This window comes from Neomonachus schauinslandi, chromosome 4 (assembly GCF_002201575.2).
Source record: "Neomonachus schauinslandi chromosome 4, ASM220157v2, whole genome shotgun sequence".
Lineage (NCBI taxonomy): Eukaryota > Metazoa > Chordata > Mammalia > Carnivora > Phocidae > Neomonachus > Neomonachus schauinslandi.
This window is the reverse complement of record NC_058406.1, coordinates 97593770-97618212: the sequence shown is the minus strand read 5'-3', so window position 1 is coordinate 97618212 and position 24443 is coordinate 97593770. Positions and strand designations below refer to the sequence as shown.

General features: G+C 35.4%; 1 protein-coding gene across 1 annotated transcript in view; it reads right to left on the bottom strand.

Moving 5' to 3' along the window:
* MAN1A2 (mannosidase alpha class 1A member 2) overlaps positions 1-24443 on the bottom strand; it is a 199777-nt gene that overhangs the window by 89349 nt on the left and 85985 nt on the right. The window contains exon 6 of the mRNA XM_021690033.2: positions 9000-9094. Coding sequence (XP_021545708.1) covers positions 9000-9094 — 95 coding nt within the window. The remainder of the gene's footprint in view (positions 1-8999; positions 9095-24443) is intronic.

The window sequence follows — 24443 nt, the reverse complement described above, 5'->3', positions numbered from 1 at the left end:
GTGTACACACACACACACACACAGGAATATTACTCAGCTGTAAAAAAGAATGAAAAATCTTGCCATTTGCAACAACTTGGATGGAACTCGAGAGCATCATGCTAAGCGAAATAAGTCAGTCAGAGAAAGACAAATATGATGTAATTTTATTAATATGTGGAATCTAAGGAACAAAACAAACAAGCAAAGGGGGGGAAAAAAGAGAGAGGCGAACCAAGAAACAAACTCTTAACTACAGAAAGAACTAATGGTTACCAGAGGGGAGGAGGGTGGGAGATGGGTTAAATATGTGATAGGGATTAAGGAGTGCACTTGTTGTGATGAACACCAGATAATGTTCTGTGGAATCACTATATGGTACATCTGAAACTAATATTACACTGCATGTTAACTAACTGGAATGTAAATAAAAACTTAAAATAAATGATAGTAGCAGACTGATCCACTGTCAGGAGAGAGACCTTTGATATTCAATTTCCTTATCTATAAAGTATAGATAACATTTCCTAAGTATCTATTTCGTATGGATATTATCAGACTTAAATAAGATCGTGTTTATAAATGTACCTGGTGTTAAATAGATTCATTTTTTGTGCTTCCTAATAAAAAAAAAAAAAGTAAAAACTGTGTGTTATTCACCCAAAATGTCTATAGTATGTTGTTTAGGACTGTTCAGCAATTAAATGCTATCCTTTACTGAATATATGATACCAATATAAAAAGATACACAAGAGATAAAACAGAGAGTAAACAAGTGACACAAGAATATATTTATTGTGCCTGATGGACAGAGTCCTAGAAAAGTATAAATTATTAAAATTTACTTAAATAGAAAACAAATTATCTAACATAACTTAATTAAGTGATAAAAGATATTAAATCAGCAGTATAAAAACTTACTCAAAATAAAATTCTAGACCCAAGTAACTACCAGAAGCTTCTATCAAGCATCTCAGGGGGGAAAAGAAAAAAAAAAAAAAAACTTATATAAACTCTTCAAGAGAAAAAGAAGAATCACTGCCCAACATGTTTTGGAAAAAGAGAACAACATAGATATCAAAACTAGACAACAGTATTAAAAAGTTCAGACCAATCTCGTGTGAAAAAGATACAATGACCCCAAAAAACATATCAGCAAACAAAATCCAGCAATATATAAAAAGAATAACACAACATGATCAAACTGGATTTATTCCTTGAATACAATAATGGTTTCTCATTGGAAAACAAATCAATGTAAATGCCTGCAATAAAAAGATTTAGGAACAAAATTCTTATCAACATTTCAATAACTACAGAAAAATTGCTTGGAAAAAAGTTCAACATACAAAATTTTAAAAAGGGACCTCTTAAAATATTAGAAATATAGAAATGTCTTATAAGTAACATCATACTTAATGGTAAAAACTCACTTTCCACTAAGACAAGAGTATCTTTGGTCGCCACTTCTATTCAATACTGTGCTGTAAGTTCTAGCCAGTATGATAAGGGGGTGAGGGTGGGGAGTAGCAGTAAAACCAAAACCATCCCTATTCAGATCAGATGATTGTATATTAAAAAAGTACAAAATAATCTCAGATAAATTACTGACATTAACAAGAGAATTCAAATTCAGCAAGATTGCTGAATTCAGGTAAGTTTACAAAACAACTATATTCTGTGTTCCACCAGCAGAAAATGATAATTTTAAAATACCATTTTATAGGGCGCCTGGGTGGCTCAGTTGGTTAAGCGACTGTCTTCGGCTCAGGTCATGATCCTGGAGTCCTGGGATCGAGTCCCGCATCGGGCTCCTTGCTCAGCGAGGGGTCTGCTTCTCCCTCTGGCCTTCCCCACCTCATGCTTTCTCTCTCTCTCTCAAATAAATAAATAAAATCTTTAAAAAAAAAAAATACCATTTATAGCATTTTTAAAAAGATTTTATTTATTTTGAGAGAGCAAGAAAACAAGCGGGGGTGGGGGGGCAGAGGGAGAGAGAGAATCTCAACCAGACTCCACTCTGAGAATGGAGCCCCACATGTGGTTCTATCTCAGGACCATGAGATCATGACCTGAGCTGAAATCAAGAGTTGAACACTTAACTGACAGAGCCACCTAGGTGCCCCTATAGCACTCTTAAAAACCAAGAATCTATGAATAAGTATAGCAAAATTTTTCTGATTTCTGCTCTCATTATGATCCCTGAAATCTAATAACCGAACTAGTCTCTCCTGCAGAAAAAAGTTATAACCTCCGAACAAAATACAAAATGACAATGGCCTAAAGTCCCTGGAGAATAAACAAAAGTGGTCAGATTCCAAGGACAGTGGAAACTAGCAAATATAGGCTAGCATGAGTTTAAGTTTCACGGTTTTTATCCCAAAGTCAAAGCCCATATAGGCAGAACAGTGAAAATCTGATAGAAAACTTTTAGGTAGTCCTTCTGTCTTAAAGAATCAGAAGCCAGTTTTTGCAGCAATTACAGCTCCTGAAAAAAGAGGAAGAAAGAATCCTGGGGAGGAGAGAGAGCAAGAGAGAGGAACCCCTAGTTCTGTAATATGAACTCTATATCTCTGGCTGCCATGTGAATTGTGAATGCTTGAAAACAGACTCAAAGCAAACCAGTTAAAGATAAAGAAATGAAATGAATTGAGACACTGAAGTTTGAATCCAAAAAGAAGTTAAGTGACTACTTAATCTCAATCTCAATCTCTCTCTCTCTCACACACACACACCCCTGAGAAATTATAACAGAATCCAGAATTTCCACAACAAAATTTCCAGAATGTCCAGGATTCATTCAAAATGTTACCTAGCCTCAAGTGAAAAGATAATGAACTAAGACCAATTCCAAGATTACCCAGTTGTTAGAAATACTAAGCCTTTAGGCCAGGTATCTAAGTATACTTCATGAAATATAGAAAATGTGTTCACAATGAATGAAGACAGAAAATCTCTATCTCAGAAACAGTATGAGAAAGCATCAAATCAAAATTCTAAAGATTCAACTAGATGGGCTTAAGAGCAGATAAGAGCAACATAGGAAACAGTCAGTGAACATGAAGATAGATTAATGAAAATTATTCAGCCTGAAGACAATAAAAAAAAAGATTGAAAAACATAAAGTATTCAGGGACCTGTGAGACAGAGATAAAAATTCTGAAATACAGGTTAATGAGATTCAGAAGGAGATAAAGAATGGGGCAGAAAAAAACATTTGAAGAATGGCCAAAATTTTACCACTATATGTAGTGAAAGACCTAAACATTCAGATTCAACATACTCATGAGCAAAGCCTTAGGAGGAAACAGAAGGAACAACAACAACAACAACAAAAACAGAAAGGAAATTTTCTAAGGCACATCTTAATCAAACTGCTGAAAACCAAGAAAAAGAAAAAAAAAATCTTAAAAGTATTCGGGGGGGGGGAGACAGTTTGTACACACACACACACACGATGACAATTATTTAAATTCTGACTTATCAGAAACAATGGAAAACAGATGAGAGAGAAACAATGTTTTTAAAGCACAGAAAGAAAAAGTCATCAATCAAAAGTTTAACATTCACTAAAAAAAATCCTTTAAGAATAAATGCGAAGTAAAAACTTTTCAAACAAAGACATACAGTGAGAATTCACTCCTACAGATGAGCACTACAAGAAATGCTAACTAAAGTTCTTCAGGCTAAAATGAAGTGGTACCAGATTAAAGGTCAGATCTTCAAAGAGAAATGAAGAGCACTGGCTATAGTAACCCCCTGGGTAAATACTAGAATATTATTCCCCTCAATTCTATAAAGTAAATAGGTCTGTTTAAACCAATATTTTAACAATGTATTTTGAGATTTAGAGTGTATTATATGCAATTTACCTCACAACTATGGCATATAAAGGATGGGAGAGAGGATATAAATGAACAGGTATGGCTGAAATATTACTGTACATAAGTAGTACAATATTAACTCTGTTAAATGAAAAATTATGTACAATGTAATTTCTACAGCAACCACCCCAAAAATGTATTAAGTAAAAACACTAATAAATAAAGGAGAATTCTAAAACATTTACCAATTCAAAAGTTAGGACAAAAGAAATGAAGGAAGGACAAACAGAGAACTTAAATCAGACTGCATCAGTAATTACATTACATGTTAATGGTCTAGTATTTTCATACTGGCAAAATCCAACTTATGCTGTCTCCAAAAGGACTAAAATTATGATGCAGTTAGGTTGAAAATTAAAAGAATACACCACAAAAGCAGTAAGCATAAGAAAGGGGGAGCAGCTATATTAACATCTGATAAAACAAACTCCCAAGTAAAAATATTACCAGAGATGAAGAGGGGCACACCATAGTAATAAAGGTTGAAGTCATCAGAAAGATGTATCATAAATTTTTAGTAAGTAAGTACCTAAAAGTAAAGCTTCAAAATACAGGAAGCAAAAACCTTACAGAAATAAAGTGAAGTAGACAACTCCACAATCATAACTGGAAACAGTTTAATACTTCATCTCAGCAACTCATAAAAAAGTATATCATTAATTAACTTCATTAAGCTAATTAAATTAATTAAAAATCAGGAAAGACAGCTAAACAACACCATCAACTAGCTTAACCTAATATTTATAAAACATTACCCTACCAACTGCAGAATACAGATTCAAGTGTATTTGCCAAAAAAGACCAGATGCTGAGCCATAAACAAGCACAAGAGACTTAAATGGATTTAAGTTATACAGAGTATCCTTTATGATCACAATTAAATTAAATTAGAAATCAAAACAATAAGATACCTAAGGGGCGCCTGGGTGGCTCAGTTGGTTAAGTGCCTGCCTTCAGCTCAGGTCACAATCTCAGGGTCCTGGGAATGAGCCCCATGTCGGGCTCCCTGCTCAGCAGGGAGTCTGCTTCTCCATATTCCTTCTGCCCCTCTTCCCCCCACAACCCTGTGCTCATGCAGGCACATGCGTGCCCTCTCTCTCTCTCAAATAAATAAAATCTTTAAAAAAAAAAAAAAAAAAGATACCTAAGAAATCTCCCTGATTCTAAAATTTGGCAAATTAAACAACACAATTAGAAATAACTGATTTGTCATAGAAGATATCCTAAGGAAAATTATAAAATATTTTTAACTGAGTAATAATGAAAAAAAAAAAAAAAACATATTAAAATATCTGGGATGTACCCAAAGCAGTCATTAGAGGGAAATTTACAGCTTTAAAATTCTTATAGGAAAAGAAAATAGATAAGCAAATAAATAAATAAAATTCTTACAGAAAAAAAATGCTCATTAGGGAAAAAAGAAAAATATAAAAATCAGACCTAGAGTTCCAATGTAAAAAGCTTTAAAAAGAGCTAAATAACTCTAAGAAAGGAAAAGGAAGGAAAAAGTAAAAATAATGAAACAGAAAACATAATAGAGTTAATGTTACTAAATGCAGCTAAAGACAAATGTTAGTTCTTTGAAAAGATTAACAAAATTGATAAATGCCAACCTAGATTGATAAAAGGAGAAAACAAATTACCATTATCAGGAATGAATGAGGGATTATCACTACAAAGCCTAGAAACATGAAAGGCATAAGAAAAGAATATGTACAACTGCACACCAAAAACTCTGATAACTTCCATGAAATGGAGAAATTCCTTAAGAATAGTATTAACTAAAACTGACACAAAATGAAAATAAAATCTGAATAGCCATATATACATATATATGTACATATATGAAAGTTGAATTTGTTATTAAAAACCTTCCCACAGGGGTGCCTGGGTGGCTCAGTCATTAAGCGTCTGCCCAGGGTCCTGGGATCAAGCCCTACATTGGGCTCCCTGCTCAGCGGGAAGCCTGCTTCTCCCTCTCCCACTCCCCCTGCTTGTGTTCCCTCTCTCGCTGTGTCTCTCTGTGTCAAATAAATAAATAAAATCTTAAAAAAAAAAAAACCTTCCCCCAAAGCAAATTTTCAGCCCAGATAGTTGCTTAGGTGAATCTATCAAATGTTTAAGAAGTAACACCAATATAACACAGATGCTTTCAGAAAACAAAGGGAGACTATTTTCCACTTCATTTTATGAAGGCAGATAACTCTAATACCAAATACGACTAAATATAAAAAGGATAATACATTATGGCCAAGGACTATCCCAGGAATTCAAAGTCGGTTTAACATTTGAAAATTTAACAAGTAATTTACCACATTAACAGAACAAAGGTGAAAAATGTTATTTCTACAGATGAAGAAAAAGAGTATGTGGCAATATTCAACACCCATTCATGATAAAAACTCTAAGTGAAATAGGAAGAGAACAGAACGTCCTGAACCTGGCAAAGGCAACTGATGAAAAATCTACCGCTAAGACCATACTTGCAGGGGCGCCTGGGTGGCTCAGATGGTTAAGCGTCTGCCTTCGGCTCAGGTCATGATCCTAGGGTCCTGGGATCGAGCCCCACATCGGGCTCCTGGCTCAGCGAAGAGCCTGCTTCTCCCTCTGCCTCTGCCTCTGCCTCTCTCCCTGCTCATGCTTTCTCTCTCTCTCTCTGTATCTCTGTGTCTCAAATGAATAAATAAAATCTTAAAAAAAAAAGACCATACTTGCAATTTTTTTAAAAGCATATTATAAAAACCTTTAATGGAAATCTAGAAGACTTATAAAATATCGATGGAGACAATCTTTTTAACAAAAATTATAAACTCAAAAGTTAGAAGATCTGAATATATAAAAATGTAAAGCTTATGAATAAAAAATTTTTATAAATAAAGCAAAAAAGCACATCTAAATGTCCAATATATTTATGAAAAGGATATTCAAATTCACTAGCCAGAAAAAAGAAATGAAGATAACAATGAGTAACACTTTAGAGTTATCAGTCTATCAAAAATTAAACAGAACTTACACCTGCAGACATTTAGGGATCTCACACATTGTAGGTAGAAATATGATGAACTACAGTCTTTTCGGAAAACATTTTGGGAATACTATTAAAGGTAAAATGCATATACCCTTTGATCCAGCAATCCCACACTCGAGAATAAAAAGACATAGAGTCTCTGATCCAGCAATCATATTCTTGAGAATCAGAGAAAAATCCCCATTATACAAGGACATATATAATAGGATACTACTGTAACAATGTTTATGTTAGCAAAATAATGGAAACAAATACCACTGACATGGAAATGATGCAATCAATTATGTCTAACCTATGTATAGCATTATAGCCAATGTATGATAGTACGTTTCACTATGTAGTTATCGCAACACTGATTTAGAGCTTTATCAGGGGATGTGGAAGAGTACTTCCAGGAAATACTATTGAGTGAGAAAAATAAGAGATATAAAAGCAAGCATCCAAAAACCCAAACAAAATTTTAAAAGCCACACCAGAACATGTTTGTGTTTCTGTATGCTGTATCATACTGTAGAAGATAAATATGCCTAGGTGTTAACAGGGGTTGGCTTTCAGGCAGCAAGAGAGGAGGAAAGTCTATGTGTAAGACATCAGCAGACCTCAATCAAAAGAGAAAGAAAAAAAATTTAGAAAAAATAGGTAAATAATTATATTTGTGATCTATAAACTCAAATAAAATATATATTTGTATGAATATATATGCAGAAGTGAAATGAAAATTAAGTTTATAAAAATGTTCAAGGCATGATTGTTGAATATCTTTCTACTTTCACCTCAATAGGAGTTTGAAGTTTTGTGGTTTAAGCTAGATTTTTTTTCCATAGAGACAAAAAGAAGTCCTGCATTCTTTCTTCATCTCAGAATTAACTTTTAAATTAATTAAATTTATTATGTAAGAAAGTTATAGGATACTGACAATGGTACTGAAGGAAACATCAGAAAATCTGTCATAAAACTAAGGAACGAGAACAGGTGCATATACATCATTGGGCCATTTCCTTCAGTGCAGGTTGCTTTGGAGCTCCAGCTGACTTATTCCCCTCGCAAAGAGGTAATATACATTACATATAGTGCATGAAACTGGAGAAGAGTAAAGTTAAATTTAATGTTCAGTATTAAATACGAATTTCTCACATCAAAAATTAATGATGTAATGTATGGTGATTAACATAATTTTAAAAAAGAAAAAAAAAAACAAATAACTAGTTTCTCAATGGAAAACTAAACTCTATAAAACTCTCCATTACAAAGAAATGACTAAAACAGATTAGTTTTTTCAAATAATTTATGTCACAGAATCACAACTCCAGAAAAATAAATTCTCCTAACTTTCATCCTAAAGGGCCTGCAGGCAAGTAGAACAAGTGTCAAATTTTCATGTAATTCCCAAGCTCCAACATTAAGAGAAGTAATAAATTTCATTTGGAGAAAAACCTAAGTGGCAAAAATTTCAGTCAGCATAAATTAATCCAATGCAAGTTAAATATGCTGACATTATTCAAAATTTTTAATATTAACTGTGTATCTTTGCATGATTTATAAAGTTATCCAAAAAAAATTTTTCATCTATTTCTAAGTGAAACCAGTATTTTCTATCAAAATGAAACAAAGTGCAAAGAACGTTGAGTTCACTTTGAACTTCAATAGTACAAATACCATAATAAGGACCCTATCTATAGTCAACATAATGAATTATGTCTTCCCTTATCATTCAGCAATGGGAAACCCTGATTTTAAGGCATATTTGTGTTCCATTTTGACTTAAAAGAAGATCAACAGGTAGTATACAAAAAATTAGAGAGGGAAAGCACTCTGAATCCATTAGAGCACGAAATGGAAATGAATAAGCAAATAAAAGAAACAAACAGGTGAGGGAAAAAAACAGACTTGGAGAAACTGGAATACAGTTAAGGCCAGTGAACTGTGGCAAAGTAAAGAACTTAATAAAAAAAAAAAGAATGCTTTAAAGAAATATATTTCTGCATATATAGAGAGAAAAACAATTTAAGTCTTAGAAAGTATGGTGGGGAGAGATCATTAGAAATTTCTAACATTAAGTTAAACTAATTCTTTCAGAACAGGAATAATCATATAAAGATAAAATTTACCTTTTCAGATTCACCATTGCCCAAGGAATCCCAGTAGGCGTGTTAAAGGCAGGAAGGAGTTTCTCAGCCAGTTGAACTGCTTTAATCTTGAATATCTGAGGTCAAAACACAAAAACATTTTTTATTAAAAAAAAAAATTATAGCCACCCATTCATAAATTATAGCCATTATCACTTGCTGATCTCTCATAGGATGCATACTACAGGGAAGAAGTACAAGGGGGAATAATGGTATCTCTTTAGTACCATGTAACATACAGCAATCAGAGAAAATGTTTCCAAACTGGATACTGAGGAAAACTACCAATGTGTAATGTCCTGAAATTATAATTACTGAAAGGGAAGGATATGGTTTTGGTGTTAATATTATCTGTATTTTCAAATGGCAAAAGTCTTAGAGAAAACGTCAGGTTACAAAATGTCCATACAATGGTATATAAGCTTAGTACAAATATTAATGCAAAAAGATGCAACCCAATTTGGATAAATGTCCTTGAATTACTATAAGCATGTTTATGTCTCAACATTTTCCATCAAGGTTTGTCCACATTATTAAAAAGAAAAGGTTTGAGTTCACATTCCAAGTTTACTTTGAGAGTAATAAATGCTTCACCCCTCAGTCCTAATTACTGTTATTTTGGGTACCAAAACAATAAATTGCCTTAATATCAGTGGTTTCCAAACTTTTAAAATCATGTACTACTACCAAAATATACATAGTAAAATTTCTAATATTCTTAGTATATCCAAATAGGTTTGTGTATCCCACTTTGGAAACTGTTGACTTAGAGGCTGTAACTGAAACTGGGTCATAATATCCTGTTAGGAAAAGTAGTATGTTCTCCTATATGCTTCAAGCCTATCTTTTCTCAAATTGATTTCAAACTGATTGATCAGATACTTAAGCTCCCATCTTTTCACAGCAGTCAAATGTTTTTGATAAAATAGTATTAGGTCCTTCAAATAAATAAGCAGTTGATGGTCTGGAACGGATCAAAAGTTCTAGACTGAGGTTACATTAAACAAAGCATCCCAACATTACTGGGGGTAGAAGATATTAGAAATATGTGCAAGCTGACAAAGAAATATGATGTTAAGATGTTTTGCAAGGTTCCTTAAATGAGGCAAAACCTTTTAGCAGAACTTTTAATTAGATAATCTCCTACATCAACAATTTACCATTTCCTTGAATACCTACTTTGACACAAAAGTCTCAATGAAAAATGTAACAATTTAAGGTTAAAGTTTTAATAATTTTCTCATATTCATCTCATTAATTCAGAAAAGCAAATGTAAACTGTTCTCTCCATATTAACATTTATGTTAAGAAAAGCCAAGTTACATTATATAATGAACAGTAGTACTGCTTGTGTTTACCATGAAGACAAAGGGACTAAGTTCTTACTAATATTAATATCATGGATTTATTAATCATATATTTTTATATTACATCTTTTCTACATATAAAAACTAATAGTCGAAATGGTAAAATGACTTACAAACACAAACATTTTCTAAGTAGAAAGCTTACTCATTTCACTTCCAGGAATAAATTTCCAAAAGATATTTTCTAATTTTCACCTACTTTGTACTATTAATAACAGATAACATATACACTAACCAGTTATAGTACACTGCTCCCCACAACACAACACCCTAATATTAATACCACTGAGAAAAATTTCCTTAGTGTGCTTAATTTATTCACAAATATACAAACTCTTTAATGATAAATCATAGCCCTACATAATCTCTTTTCAGAAACATATTTTAGAGATAGCAGCAAGAGCTAATTTAAAACACATTATTTTTTGGCATGCAAAATCCAGAATGTATCAAAGTAAAAAAAAAAAATAAGTCTCTTTTCCAGTCCTATTCCTCAACCCCAGTTTCTTCTACAATGCAAACAGCTATCAGTTTCTTAAATATCTAGTAAATATTTTGCATTAAATCAGTTCCATGATGTGCATGGTTCCTAGCCTTGTCACATCAAATCCTCATTTTCTGACCCTCCCAGAAATGGAAATTGTTACAGTTTACACACACACACACACACACACATTTTGTCTCTGTCTCTCTCAAACATGGAATAGCATTCGCTCTATTCTGAACTTGCTTCTTTCACTTTACTGTACCTTGGAGATCTTTCCAAATCAGTCTACAAAGGTCTACCACATCCTTCTCCTTAGTGGCTGCAGAATTTCTCCTTGTATGGATATACTGGAATTTATTTAGTCAGTCCCCTACGTGACAGACATATGTTTCCAAATTATATGACTATATAAGATAAATTCCAAAATGGGAACTGAAGTATCAATGGGTATATTCATTTGCAATTTGGACAGTTAATGCCATTTTGTCTTCCACGCGTTTTACTAATTTATATTCTTACTGGAATGTGTGAGTAGCCATTCCCCTGTGTTCTTGTTAACACAAAAGTTAGCAAACTTTTGATTGCTGCCAATCTCATACAGTCGTCAATTTACAATGGTCCAACTTAATGATGAACACTTTACAATTTCTCAACTTTACAATGGTGTGAAAGTAATATGCATTCAGTAGAAACCAACTATAAATTTTTATCTTTTCCCAGGCTAGAGAAATGTGGTGGATACTCCCTCATGATACTGGGCATAGGCAGGGAACCACAGGTCCCAGTCAGCCATGGGATCATGAAGGTAAACATCCAATATACTTCCAACCATTCTGTACCACACAGCCATTCTGTCTTTCACTTTCAGTATAGGATTCAATAAATTACAGGAGATATTCAGCACTATTATAAAATAGGACAACTGTAGGCTAATGGAAGTGCTCTGAACACATTTAAGGTAGGCTAGGCTAAGCTATAATGCTCAGTAGATTAAGTGTATTACATGCATTTTCAATTGACAATATTTTCAACTTTTGATGGGTTTATCAGAAGGTAACTCCATTGTAAGTCAAGGAAGATCTACAGTTGAAAAAGGAAACTCCAGTGTCATTTTTATTTTCATTACTTTTATTATAAATGCAGTAGATACTCAACACTCATTCAAATCCCCTTTCAAGCACACCTTCAAACACTGCAGAGGATGGAAAACTACTAACATTTCCCAGAGTCTACTCCACCTACGGTTCAACATATGGCACAGGCATTGCCAAGCATACTTAAATACGCAGTATTTGGAAGGAAGAAGTAAGGGATCTGAGGCAGTGGCCTTGCAAACATCATGGTGGAGGTATCTGATTCTTCTGTGGTGGCTCTAATAGAAGTTCTAGTGACTGGTCCCCATCTTCATAGAGACCATGTGTGCAATAAAGGCAATCGATTAGATACATGGTATGGCATGCCTGGGCATTTCTCCTGACTACATGGCTCCAAGATATATAACAAAAAAGCTTCATGTCATGGCCCTCCCCAAGATTCAGTTAACTAGTCAGTACCCTGTAATAAACCACAAGGTAAAACAGATTCTGCCAATTTTACTATGATTCTTGATGGATAAGATGATGAGAGCAACTCAATTATTCATGTTTAAGAGGCTCAATAGTATTAAGACTTCTACAACATTTCAGTTATTTACAGAAAAAACTTTTATGTGTTCAACATCCATTATGTAAAATCTTCCAGTTATTTTTACCAGAAAAAAATGGTAGATGATGGAACTATGCTAAAACTGGTTCTAGGTTTAAAAGAATTAGGACTGGAAGAATTATTCCTAGGTGTGGAAGAACTGGAAGAAATGGGGTTAAACAGATACAATGTGGCAAAATTACAAAAAGCTTTAAAATAAAAGCGATGAAACTTAACGTAACATAACCGAAAACACAGAGAACCACTATAGATTCGTGAGGAGGAATATTACCAAAAGACAACCAACAGAATGGGAGAAGACATTTGCAAATGACATATCAGATAAAGGGCTAGTATCCAAAACCTATCCAAAACTGACTTACCAAACTCAACACCCAAAGAACAAATAATCCAATCAAGAAATGGGCAGAAGACATCAACAGATATTTCTCCAAAGACATACAAATGGCCAACAGACACATGAAAAATGATCACTCAGCATCAGGGAAATACAAAGCAAAACCACAATGAGATACCACTTCACACCCTCAGACTGGCTAAAATTAACAAGTCAGGAAATGACTTTTTGGTGAGGATGTGGAGAAAGGGGAACGCTGTTATACTGCTGGTGGGAATGCAAGCTGGTGCAGCCACTCTGGAAAACAGCATGGAGGTTCCTCAAGAAATTGAAAATAGAGCCACCCTATAACCCAGCAATTCCACTACGGGGTATTTACCCCAAAGATACAAATGCAGTGATTCGAAGGGGCACCTGCACCCAATGTTTGTAGCACCAATGTCCACAATAGCCAAACTATGAAATAGCCCAGATGTTCATCGACAGATCAACGTATAAAGAAGATGTGGTATACAGGGTGCCTGGGTGGCTCAGTCGTTAAGCATCTGCCTTTGGCTCAGGTCATGATCCCAGCGTCGTGGGATCGAGCCCTGCATCAGGCTCCCTGCTCGGTGGGAAGCCTGCTTCTCCCTCTCCCACTCCCCCTGCTTGTGTTCCCTCTCTTGCTGTGTCACTCTCTGTCAAATAAATAAATAAAATCTTAAAAAAAAAAAAAAAGATGTGGTATACACACACACACACCCATACACACAATGGAATATTACACAGCCATCAAAAAAATGAAATCTTGCCATTTGCAATGACATGGATGAAACTAGAGGGTATTATATTAAGCGAAATAAGTCAATCAGAGATAGACAATTATCATATGATCTCACTCATGTGGAATTTAAGAAACAAAACAGAGGATCATAAGGAAAAAGAGGAAAAAATAAAACAAAATGAAATCCCAGAGAGGGAGACAAACCGTAACAGACTCCTAATCATAGGAAACAAACTGAGGGTTGCTGGAGGGAAGGGAGGTGGGTAGAGGGGATGGGGGAACTGGGTGACGGCCATTAAGGAGGGCATGTGATGTAATGAGCACTGCATATGACTGATGAATCACTGACCTCTACATCTGAAACCAGTGATACAGTATATGTTAATTAACTGAATTTAAATTTTAAAAAAAGAATCCATGGGTGCTTTTGTTTTCTTTATTGAATTAAATTACTAATGTAATACTCTTGCAGCCTGTTTTCAACCTAGCAGAGTTAGAATGTCGAAGTGAAGAGTTCAGAATGCTCAAATGACTCCCCATCTCATTCAGAGTAAAAGTCCTTTAAGAGGCTATGTATCTTTATAAGCAATGAACCTCTAGGACCTCTATGCCTCACTCTCTCCTTTCTTTCCCTTCCAGCAACCTACTTCAGCCCTACTAACCATTTTGGTTGTTTTCTAAGAATGCCAGTTATGCTTTTGCTTCAGTGTCCTTTCATTTGCAGTTCCTTTCAACTAAATGCTCTTAAAAGAGGCTCTCTCTTCTCCTTCAGGAGAAGCCATTCTCCTGGCTCTCTCTTAATCTCCTTCAGGTCTTTATACAAATGTAAACCTCGCACATACTCCTTGACCATCTTTTGAAATTAAAACCTCTTTATCCCCTTCCATGTTCTACTTCTCTCCTTAGTGCTTCTCAATAACAGTGAGTGTACGTGTATGTATACGTGTGTAAACACACATGTGCTCTCACATATCTACCCCGTTTGTTGCCTGTTGAATACCTGAGATTTATAATAAACAAGTAACTATCTTCTTTCTCTTCCATACCAACCCCATATCCCCAAAATGTCTGACGTTAACATGCAAAGATTTTAAGACCTTCTTAAGATATTCTACAGAAATGTTGGGATGATGACAATGATAATGACACACACATATATTAACCCATTTAATTCTCACAACAACCCAATGAGATAAATACTGTTACTCCCATTTTACAGAGTAGGAAACTGAGGTTTAAAACAAGTAAGTTAATTTGACTGGTCATACAACTAGCCAATGGTAAGGCTGAATTTAAACCTAGGCAGGGGTGCTCCAGAGTCCATGTTCTTGATTGACAATTTCACTAATTAGATAAAGATACAGATATCTAGATTACTGACATCTTGATATAGACACAAATGTAGACAAAGACATTCCTACACCTTGCATTATTTAATCTTACTTTTTGCAGTCAACAATTAAATTCCTCAAGGTATTTGACTAATTCATTGCACATATCTTTGTCCTGTATCTTACATCCTCCCTTGTGAATGACAGTTTGGCTAATATAAAAATCTGAGTTGGCAGTTATTTTATCTTAGCGATCTAAAGATAGCACTCCAGCGTCTCTGGGCGCCTATTGCTACTGAGCACTCTGCTGTCAGCTGTTATCCTTCTGTAAGTAATCAGCCCTTTCTCTTTAGGTAGCTTTTAATATTTCCTCCTTATTCTTGATATCTTTTCAAATTTTGATTCTCTATCATTTATTCCATTAAACTCGTCTAAAACTCCAACATTCTCTGAAACCTCTCACTATTTTATATCTCAACTCGTTTTCTTAATTTCTCTCTTTGACTCTGTATTGCATTGTGGATGATTCTTTATCATCACCATGAACATCCTTAAAGGCTAGACAGGCGTTCCTCAGGATCAAGTGAAAGTTACTACAAAACTGCAGGTTAACAAAGAGGTAGAAACATATTCACACACACCTCTCCCTCAAAATGAGCCTGCAAACAATATTCTCAAACCCATAATGAAATCTAAGATTTATTTTATTTACAAGCTAACAAGTTAGCATACCACATTTTCATGAATATCCACAGAGTCATAAATATCTCTGACTACTGGGTCAGAGACCAGAGGACTATATTATTCACGGCAAAGTATCAGCCAAAGATTTGAGTTAATCTACACTGCCTGTACCTGCCCCACCCTCACCCCCACCTAAATCTCGGAGGGATGATCCAAAGAGTCCATGGCGGATTCCTGCACACATGGTGGGTTGTGTTGCAGAAAAGAACACTGAGCTTGGAGAATCTCTTTTACAGTAAGTGAAAGCAAGCTGATTTGATGACCTTAATTCATCCCTGCAAGTATAACCCTAACGACCTGGGTAAAGAACAGTCAAGGCCTTGAATCCTTGGTATTCCTGGCAGAAGTGTGCAGGGATGCTCAGGCACTATGGTGTTTTGCTTTCCTAACCCTTCACGTCAGCAGCAGCACTGCCTTCCTGTAGCAGCAGCTAAATCCACTTTTTCCGATGCTAGCAGAACCAGCTTCATGACCCTCAACCCTCACTGGAAAGATAGCAGCAAGAGCACCAACATGACAGCACACTTTCATCAGAGGTCTGAATTTCAGTTCTGCTTAGTCTTTCCTCTTATGGTTTCTAACCTTTAGCCTCAGTCCTGGTTGCTTCCTGTAAGAGCCACCTCCATGATACTTTAGAATATTCTTTTTAATCTAGCACTTACCTAGGTGACTTTGTGCCTAGTTAATGATCTGTACATTAATTTCTCTCTGTTCAAATATTGGCATGGTTTGTCTCTTAACTGGATCCTGATTGATAAATAAATAATTCATACTTTGTTATATATTTTAAAATGAGGAAAATGAAAATTTCTAAAATCATACACACTTCCTGTATTCTGAACCAAACACTCTTAATATTTTGATATATTTCCATCCTTTTTGTTGTAAGGACATACAATTGCTAAGTAGATTTTTATTCTATCTTTTCCTGCTACTAACATAATAACACAAGTATCTTTCCAATTTTTACAAAACTGTCCAATTTACTGTATCCATTTCCTCTCCTCCCACTCACTCCTCATCCTATTCCAACATGGCTTCTGTCCCCATCATTTCATTGAACTGGATCTTGCTAATGATTAGTCACACATTTGAGCACAGATCATTATTGACCAGTCCCTTCTTTTTTTTTTTATTATGTTATGTTAATCACCATACATTACATCATTAGTTTTTGATGTAGGTTCCATGATTCACTGTTTGCGTATAACACCCAGTGCTCCATGCAGTATGTACCCTCTTTAATACCCATCACCAGGCTAACCCATCCCCCCACCCCCCTCTCCTCTAGAACCCTCAGTTTGTTTCTCAGAGTCCATAGTCTCTCATGGTTCGTCTCCCCCTCCGATTCCCCCCCCCTCATTTTTTCCCCTCCCCTCTATCTTCTTTTTTTTTTTTTAACATATAATGTATTATTTGGTTCAGAGGTACAGATCTGTGATTCAACAGTCTTACACAATTCACAGTGCTCACCATAGCACATACCCTCCCCAATGTCTATCACCCAGCAACCCTATCCCTCCCACCCCCCACCACTCCAGCAATCGACCAGTTCCTTCTTAAAATACTTTCTTCCCTTGTGTTCAGTAACCCACAATCTCCCTACCTCCTTCACTGACTCATCCTCCTCATATCTGACCTTTGATGCTGTGTTCCTCCAGGCTTGATTCCTATCTCTTCCTATCTTCCTATCCTAAACTGTCCCCCTGAGCAACTTCACGTGTGCTTGCTTTCAGTTATCAGGTACAGAGCAGCTGACTGTTTATATATCTCATCAAGACTTCTAAAATAAGCACCAGCTCCATTACATCTGTTTACTACCTATTTCCACATAAATATAGCAAAACCCCCTCAAACTCAAAATACTTAAAATGAATTGATGATCTTCCACTCCCAATTTAATGTTCTTAAAGTGCGTAATTTCTAAAAACTGTCTCGCCATCAGTACCAAAACCCTGAAACTGGAGACAGGACCAACTCCTCCTTCTGCCTCATCACCCCTTCCAAAGTATCACCCAATCCTTTGGAATCTACCTCCCAAATCCCTTGAAATCATTTAATCTCTCATCTCTACAACCCATCTGCGTCCAAGCTGCCATTATTTCTTGCCCCAAATACTGCAATGGCTAACTAACTAGATGAATAGAATACATACACACACACACAGGCAGGCACACACACACACACCCCCCACACACTATAACTATTAGTCTATAACTTGCTTTTGTCATTGAATATGTCAACATATTTTTCCTAGATAAAATATATCAAACTTATGTTCACAGTTGTATAAGTGAGAGATGTATTAATTTATTCAAACATTCCACTCTAGATGAATTCAGGTCTTTTCAAACATTGGCCACTAAAAACACTATTGCAATAAAATATACTTCTAAATATTTCTTATGTATCCACATTGTTACTTTTAGATAATATATCCCTAGAGGCAGGTTACCGGGTCAAGGAGAATTTTATATTTTAAATGTTTACTTGACACCACCAAATTATTTTCCAAAAAGTTGTATCATTTGTATTCCCTCCAATAGTTTATCACACATTTGTTAAAATTTAAACTATACATTTAATTACATCCTATTTAAAGTGAGGGCATTTTACGGTATGTAAATTAGCCTTAGTAGAATTGCTTAAAATAAACAAAATAATCTTTGAGCTGAGCCCTGAAGTTCTTTATTAGACAGAGAATGTGGAAGGGTTAGTCTAGTTTAGGCAGAAAATTATGGTAGAGGTCTATAAACACATAGGAAATAAAACAATGTGGTCTAAATACAGTTTCATGTATGCAGAATTTTGAGCTTCTCCTCTGTGGATCCCTCCTATCCCGGATTTTACTCCTAATTTCTAGCTCCTGTGGTAGCTCCAAACTCTGCCTTCTGAACTGACAAACCAATAATCACAACCATAACTGTCAACTATGACTGGTACTGGCTATAACTTTAAACATGTAAGAATGTGTACAGATGTATAGACGAACTCACACATTTAGGAGGAAAATGTTGGAGAGTGTACTTAAAAATGTTATCTGAGTCAGTAAAGCTTAGTGGACTGTTTTGCCCAATTACCAGCACACCTACAGAGAACGAAGAGCTCAAATTTTCAATGGAAATAGCAATTTATGGAGCAATATCAGGTTTTCCAAAAACAAAATGAGAACTAGTGCAGTAAGGACAATAATGACTAATATTTAAACCAGGAAATATCTGGGTCAAAAAAAACTATTCTATTTGTCTTAGAAAATATCCCCAAAGTTATTCAGAAACAATCTGACACTAGAGGCAACAGAGTACATTTGTGTTTAGTAAAGAAAGATTTTGTTCTTGTTCCTTTTACTTTTTTTTATTATCTATAAAACATGTATTAAACTCCACATAACCATTTCTCTATTTTATCTGACAGATTTCAGATGTAGTTATCCACAAAAATTATGTTATTATCTTACTAAGGAAGGGATACCACTTTGATAACCATTAAAAAAAATGAGACAATCCTATAAAAGAAATGCCATATATTAGAGAATAACATCAAGTAAACATAATAAATCATCAAGATTTTTTTAACTTGTGAATATTTAATATAAATAGCCTTGTTTGGAGAAAATAAAATGATAAAGTTTCACATTTATTATATTAATAAATCAACAGGCGAGAGGAACACTTTGTTAGGATGGCATGTAACCCACATTTGGTTTCCTGTACCAGAAAACAGAATGCATGTAAAATGTTCTTTATTCTATTTACATACTACCTTAATATAAGAAAGGCACTCTGCCAAGTTATAAATTAGAGTTAATTTCCTGGCTTATGTGAGATGTAGGAATTTACTGTATATCCTGTATTATAATAATGTCATATTCAAATTATTGTTCTATGTTTAATTTATTTTTAGCAGATCTGAGATTTATTGTTGGTTTCCCAGAATAGATATGGATCACATATGTCAAATGATCAAGAAGAAAAGTAAAAAGGTCAGAATTCCACTGTATGAGAAAGTCAGAAAAGTAAAACATGTTCTCTTTACACTTCTTACCCGAGTAGACTAAATCCTAAGAAATTAATTTATGATGTCTCCTTTTAAATAAGTAAAAGGAAAATGAAATAGGATGAAACCAGACAGGAAGACAAACCATAAGAGACTCAATCTTAGGAAACAAACTGAGGGTTGCTGGAGGGAAGGGGGTGGGGAGGATCGAGTAACTGGGTGATGGACATCGGGGAGGGTATGTGTTGTAATGAGCACTGGGTATTATATAAGACTGACGAATCACAGGCCTGTACCCGTGAAACAAATAATACATTATATGCTAATTAATTGAATTTAAATTAAAAAGAAGTAAGTAAAGGGATTCCCCACCCATTAGAAACATAGAATATTTACCACATCGGAAAAAGTCAAAGAAGGAAGAAAGGTAAAGTAATATCTGTTGAGTCAGGTACTATATCTTAGGCACTTTCACATAACTTAATCCTTACAACAACTCTCAAGTGAACTCTCTTGACATTTTCATAGATGAAGAAACTTAAGTTATAGAGGTATACAGCTTGCCCAATATCATTATGAAAAGGAGGCAGAGTGGGAACCCGAGCCTCCAAACTCCAAAGCATATGTGCTTCCCTCCACTTCAAAATGTTTATTCTTGAAGAATGATGCATAAAAACAGCAAAAATGGAAATACTGGTAACATTATATACTTTTTCAGCATTTTAATGTTTTCCTTAGACAGTAACAACCAAAATTTCAACATTCTGTTTCAACCTTCATATAGGGAGTCTAATATGAAACAGCCAAGGCTGACACTTCTCTTTCATAAGCTGTTCATAATTAATTTTGAATCATATGCCTTTTGGTATGAAAACTAATCAAGTTTGTCACTACACCCCAAAAATTAAGTACTTCCTCTACATAGTCAGATAAGCATGAAAGTATGAAAAAAAAAAAAAAATGCTTTCCTTTATCAAGGACATCTTATAATGTATAATCTAGAAATAAATCTGAAACTGAAGGCATCAAAATAGTTCCATTTTCTTCCTCGTCTCATTATTTAATATTTCAATCCAGAAGCCTCTGAAGTCAGGGGTCTGTGCCCAGACAGTATGCCGAGGGTGGGCAGCACTGTCTGGAGACAGCCTAAGACCAACATGAGGAAAGTGAAGCCAGCCAAGCAAAGGAGAGTAACTCCCAGAGGGGTCCATGTGAGGAAGATGCACTGAACAAGGCAGCAGCCTGGTGAGGGCAGGGAAGTGGTTTCATACAGTAGGACTAAGCAAGTAGGTAAATATATGAGGAATAACAGTGGACAGATTTCACACTATCAGAAAAGAGAACGAGAAATGCAGAAAGCCAGAATAACCCTTATGGTATTGGGCTGAAATTAGAGCTGTTAGTACAAATTCAAGGCTGCCAATATTTGGAGATCAAAACAGAAAAGAGTATGGACATAAAGGTTAGGAAGAGTAACAACAGTCCATGCCTGGGGGGAGGCAAGGTATGGGTGGAGAGAGACCCTCTCTGAGGAGCAGGCATACAGGAAATGCCTGAAGTGGAGGGAAGAGCTAGAATGTTAAGAAAAACTTACCTGCCAGGTGCACTCTAATTACAAGGTAATGTTAGAAGAATTTGAAACTACTGGCACATCGTGGGTAATCTCAGCAGTAAAAAACCAAAATGTGGTTCAACTCCAGACTAAACTGACTGAACCCCTGATGCTAACAGCACAGACATAAACAGTATCAACCTGTCTTTACTGCCCCATACTTGATATTTGGCATTCAGTCAAAAATTATGAAATACCTAAGAAGGCAAAAAAAACACAAAAAAAACAAAAACAAAAAAACCCCCACTTTCTAGAAACAAAAAGCAAGTGACGAACCAAGCTCAATGAGGTTAAAACAATCTGAGAATTTAAAATGACTTTGAGGGGCGCCTGGGTGGCTCAGTCGTTAAGCGTCTGCCTTCGGCTCAGGTCATGATCCCAGGGTCCTGGGATTGAGCCCCGCATCGGGCTCCCTGCTCCTCGGGAAGCCTGCTTCTCCCTCTCCCACTCCCCCTGCTTGTGTTCCCTCTCTCGCTGTGTCTCTCTCTGTCAAATAAATAAAATCTTTAAAAAAATAAAATAAATAAAATAAAATGACTCTGATTACCATGTTAAAAGACCTAGTTAGTGGATAAAGTGGAAAACATGAAGACAATGAGGAACTGTAGCAAAGAAATAGAAATTATAAAAGTCAAATGAAATACTAGAAATAATTTTTCAGAAATCAAAGTAACAGAGATAGAGAAAGCTGTCAACAGGCTTAATTAAAAGTAGATTCAATGGAGCCGGGGGGGGGGGGGAAATCAGTGAACTTGAAGACACGTCTATAAAAATTACCCAAACTGAAGCACAAGGAATAAAAAGCAGTGGGTGGGATAAAAAAGAATAGTGAATTCAAGAGCTAAGAGACAATTTCAAACAGTCTAATGTATATGTAATTGGAATTCCAGAAGGAGAAGAGGCAGAAAAAATATTTTAAAAGATAAGAACTTTTCAAATATAAAGCTACCAAACCATACACCTAAGAAGCTCAGAGAACCTCAAGCAAGATAAGTAAGTCCTACTCGCCCCTCCAAAAGCAAAAAAGTAAAACCACTCAGATTCTTCATATGAAATAAAATATGAACAGATTATCTTAAAGACAGCCAAAGGAGGGTGAAAGACACATTATATATAGAAGAACAAAGAGTTAAAGCACACTTCTCAAACTATGCAAACGTTAAGCTAATGCAGTAACCTCTTTAATGCGTTAAAAGGAAAAATACACACAAAGAAATTATTTTTCAAAACTGAAGAAGAAACAGTTTCAGACCAACAGAAACTGAGAGACTCTACCACCAGAAGACCTACACTATACAAAAAGTTAAAGGGAGCTCTTCACACAAAAGGAATAGATACCAGGCAGAAACCTGAACCAACATAGAGAAATGACCAACAAAAATGACTGAAAGATAAAAAGGCCTATTTTTTTTCTTATTTTGAATAGCTCTAAATAATAACTGACCACCTAAAGCAAAAATTAGTAGCGATGTCCTATGGGTTTATAGTGTAAAAAATGTACAGTAACAAAAAACATCATAAAAGAAGAATGACAAGAATTAAGAAGATACAGTTGTAAAGTTTTCACACTATAAGTGAAACAGCATAATACTGACTGAAGGTAGGACCAGGATGAATTAAAGATACTCAGTAAACAAAAAGGGCAACCACTAAAAAAAAGAAAAAAAAATACTGAGAATAGTAAGTCTGTCATGGAGATAAAACAATCACAAAAAATAATATAAAATTAGGCAGAAAAAAAGAAGAGGAATGAGGAACAGATGGGACAAATAGAAAATAACTAACAATGCAGTAGATTTAATGAACTGTATCAATAGTTAAACGAATGTAAAGGGTTTAAACACACAAATTAAAAACAGATTGTCAAGCTTTCTTCAGGAAAACCAACTTTAAATATAAAAACATATAGGTTAAAAGATATACCACACAAACACTACATAAAAGAAAGCCAGAGTGACTATGTCAGCATCACACAAACTACATTTAAGAACAGAGAATGTGAGGGCACCTGGGTGGCTCAGTTGGTTAAGTGTCTGACTTCAGTTAAGAATCTGCCTTTCACTCAGGTCATGATCTCAGGGTCCTGGGATTGAGCCCCGTGTCAGGCTCCCTGCTCAGCAGGGAGTCTGCTTCTCCTTCTCCCTCTGCCTCTCCCCTTTGCCCCTGCTTGTGCAGGCGCACACGCGTGCTCTCTTTCTCTCTCTCTCAAATAAGTAAAATCTTAGAAGAAAAATACAAAAAAAGAACAGAGAATGTGACCAAGGATAAAGAGGAAAAACTGTAAAACAATAAAAGGATCAACCAAGAAGACCTAACGATCTTAAGTGTGTACGTACCTAAGAATAGGCCTCCAAAATACAGACTCCTCACCTAGTATCTGACAGACCAAACAGACACAAAATTAGTAAAATTACATAAGATCTGAGCAACACTATTATCTACCTTGACTTAATTGATGTTTTAACAAAACCACAGCAGAATACACATTCTTTTCAAGTACACATTCTTTTTAAAATAGACCATATTCTGACCCATAAAACAAACCTCAACAAATTCAGTAGAACTGTTCTCTATTCACTGCCTACCAAAAACTTAAACTAGAAATAAGAGAAAGATATGTGGAAAACCCTGAAATATTTGAAAATTTAAAAATATATTTCTGGGGCACCTGGGTGGCTCAGTCAGTTAAACATCTGACTCTTGATTTCAGCTCAGGTCTTGATCTCAGGGTTGTGAGTTCAAGCCCCACATTGGATGTGAAGCCTACTTGAAAAAAAAAAAATAGATACATACATACATATAAAAATACATATACTTCTTTCTTTTTTTTTTTTAAGATTTTATTTATTTGCCAGAGAGAGAGAGAGTGAGCACAAGCAGGGGGAGCAGCAAGCAGAGGGATAGGGAGAAGCAGGCTCCTGCCAAGCAGAGAGCCCAATGCGGGGCTTGATCCCAGGACCCCGGGATCATGACCCGAGCTGAAGGCAGACACCCAACCGAGCCACCCAGGTGCCCCAAAAATACATATACTTCTAAACAACTCAGGAATCAAAGAGAAAGAAAAGATCAGAAAATATTTTGAATT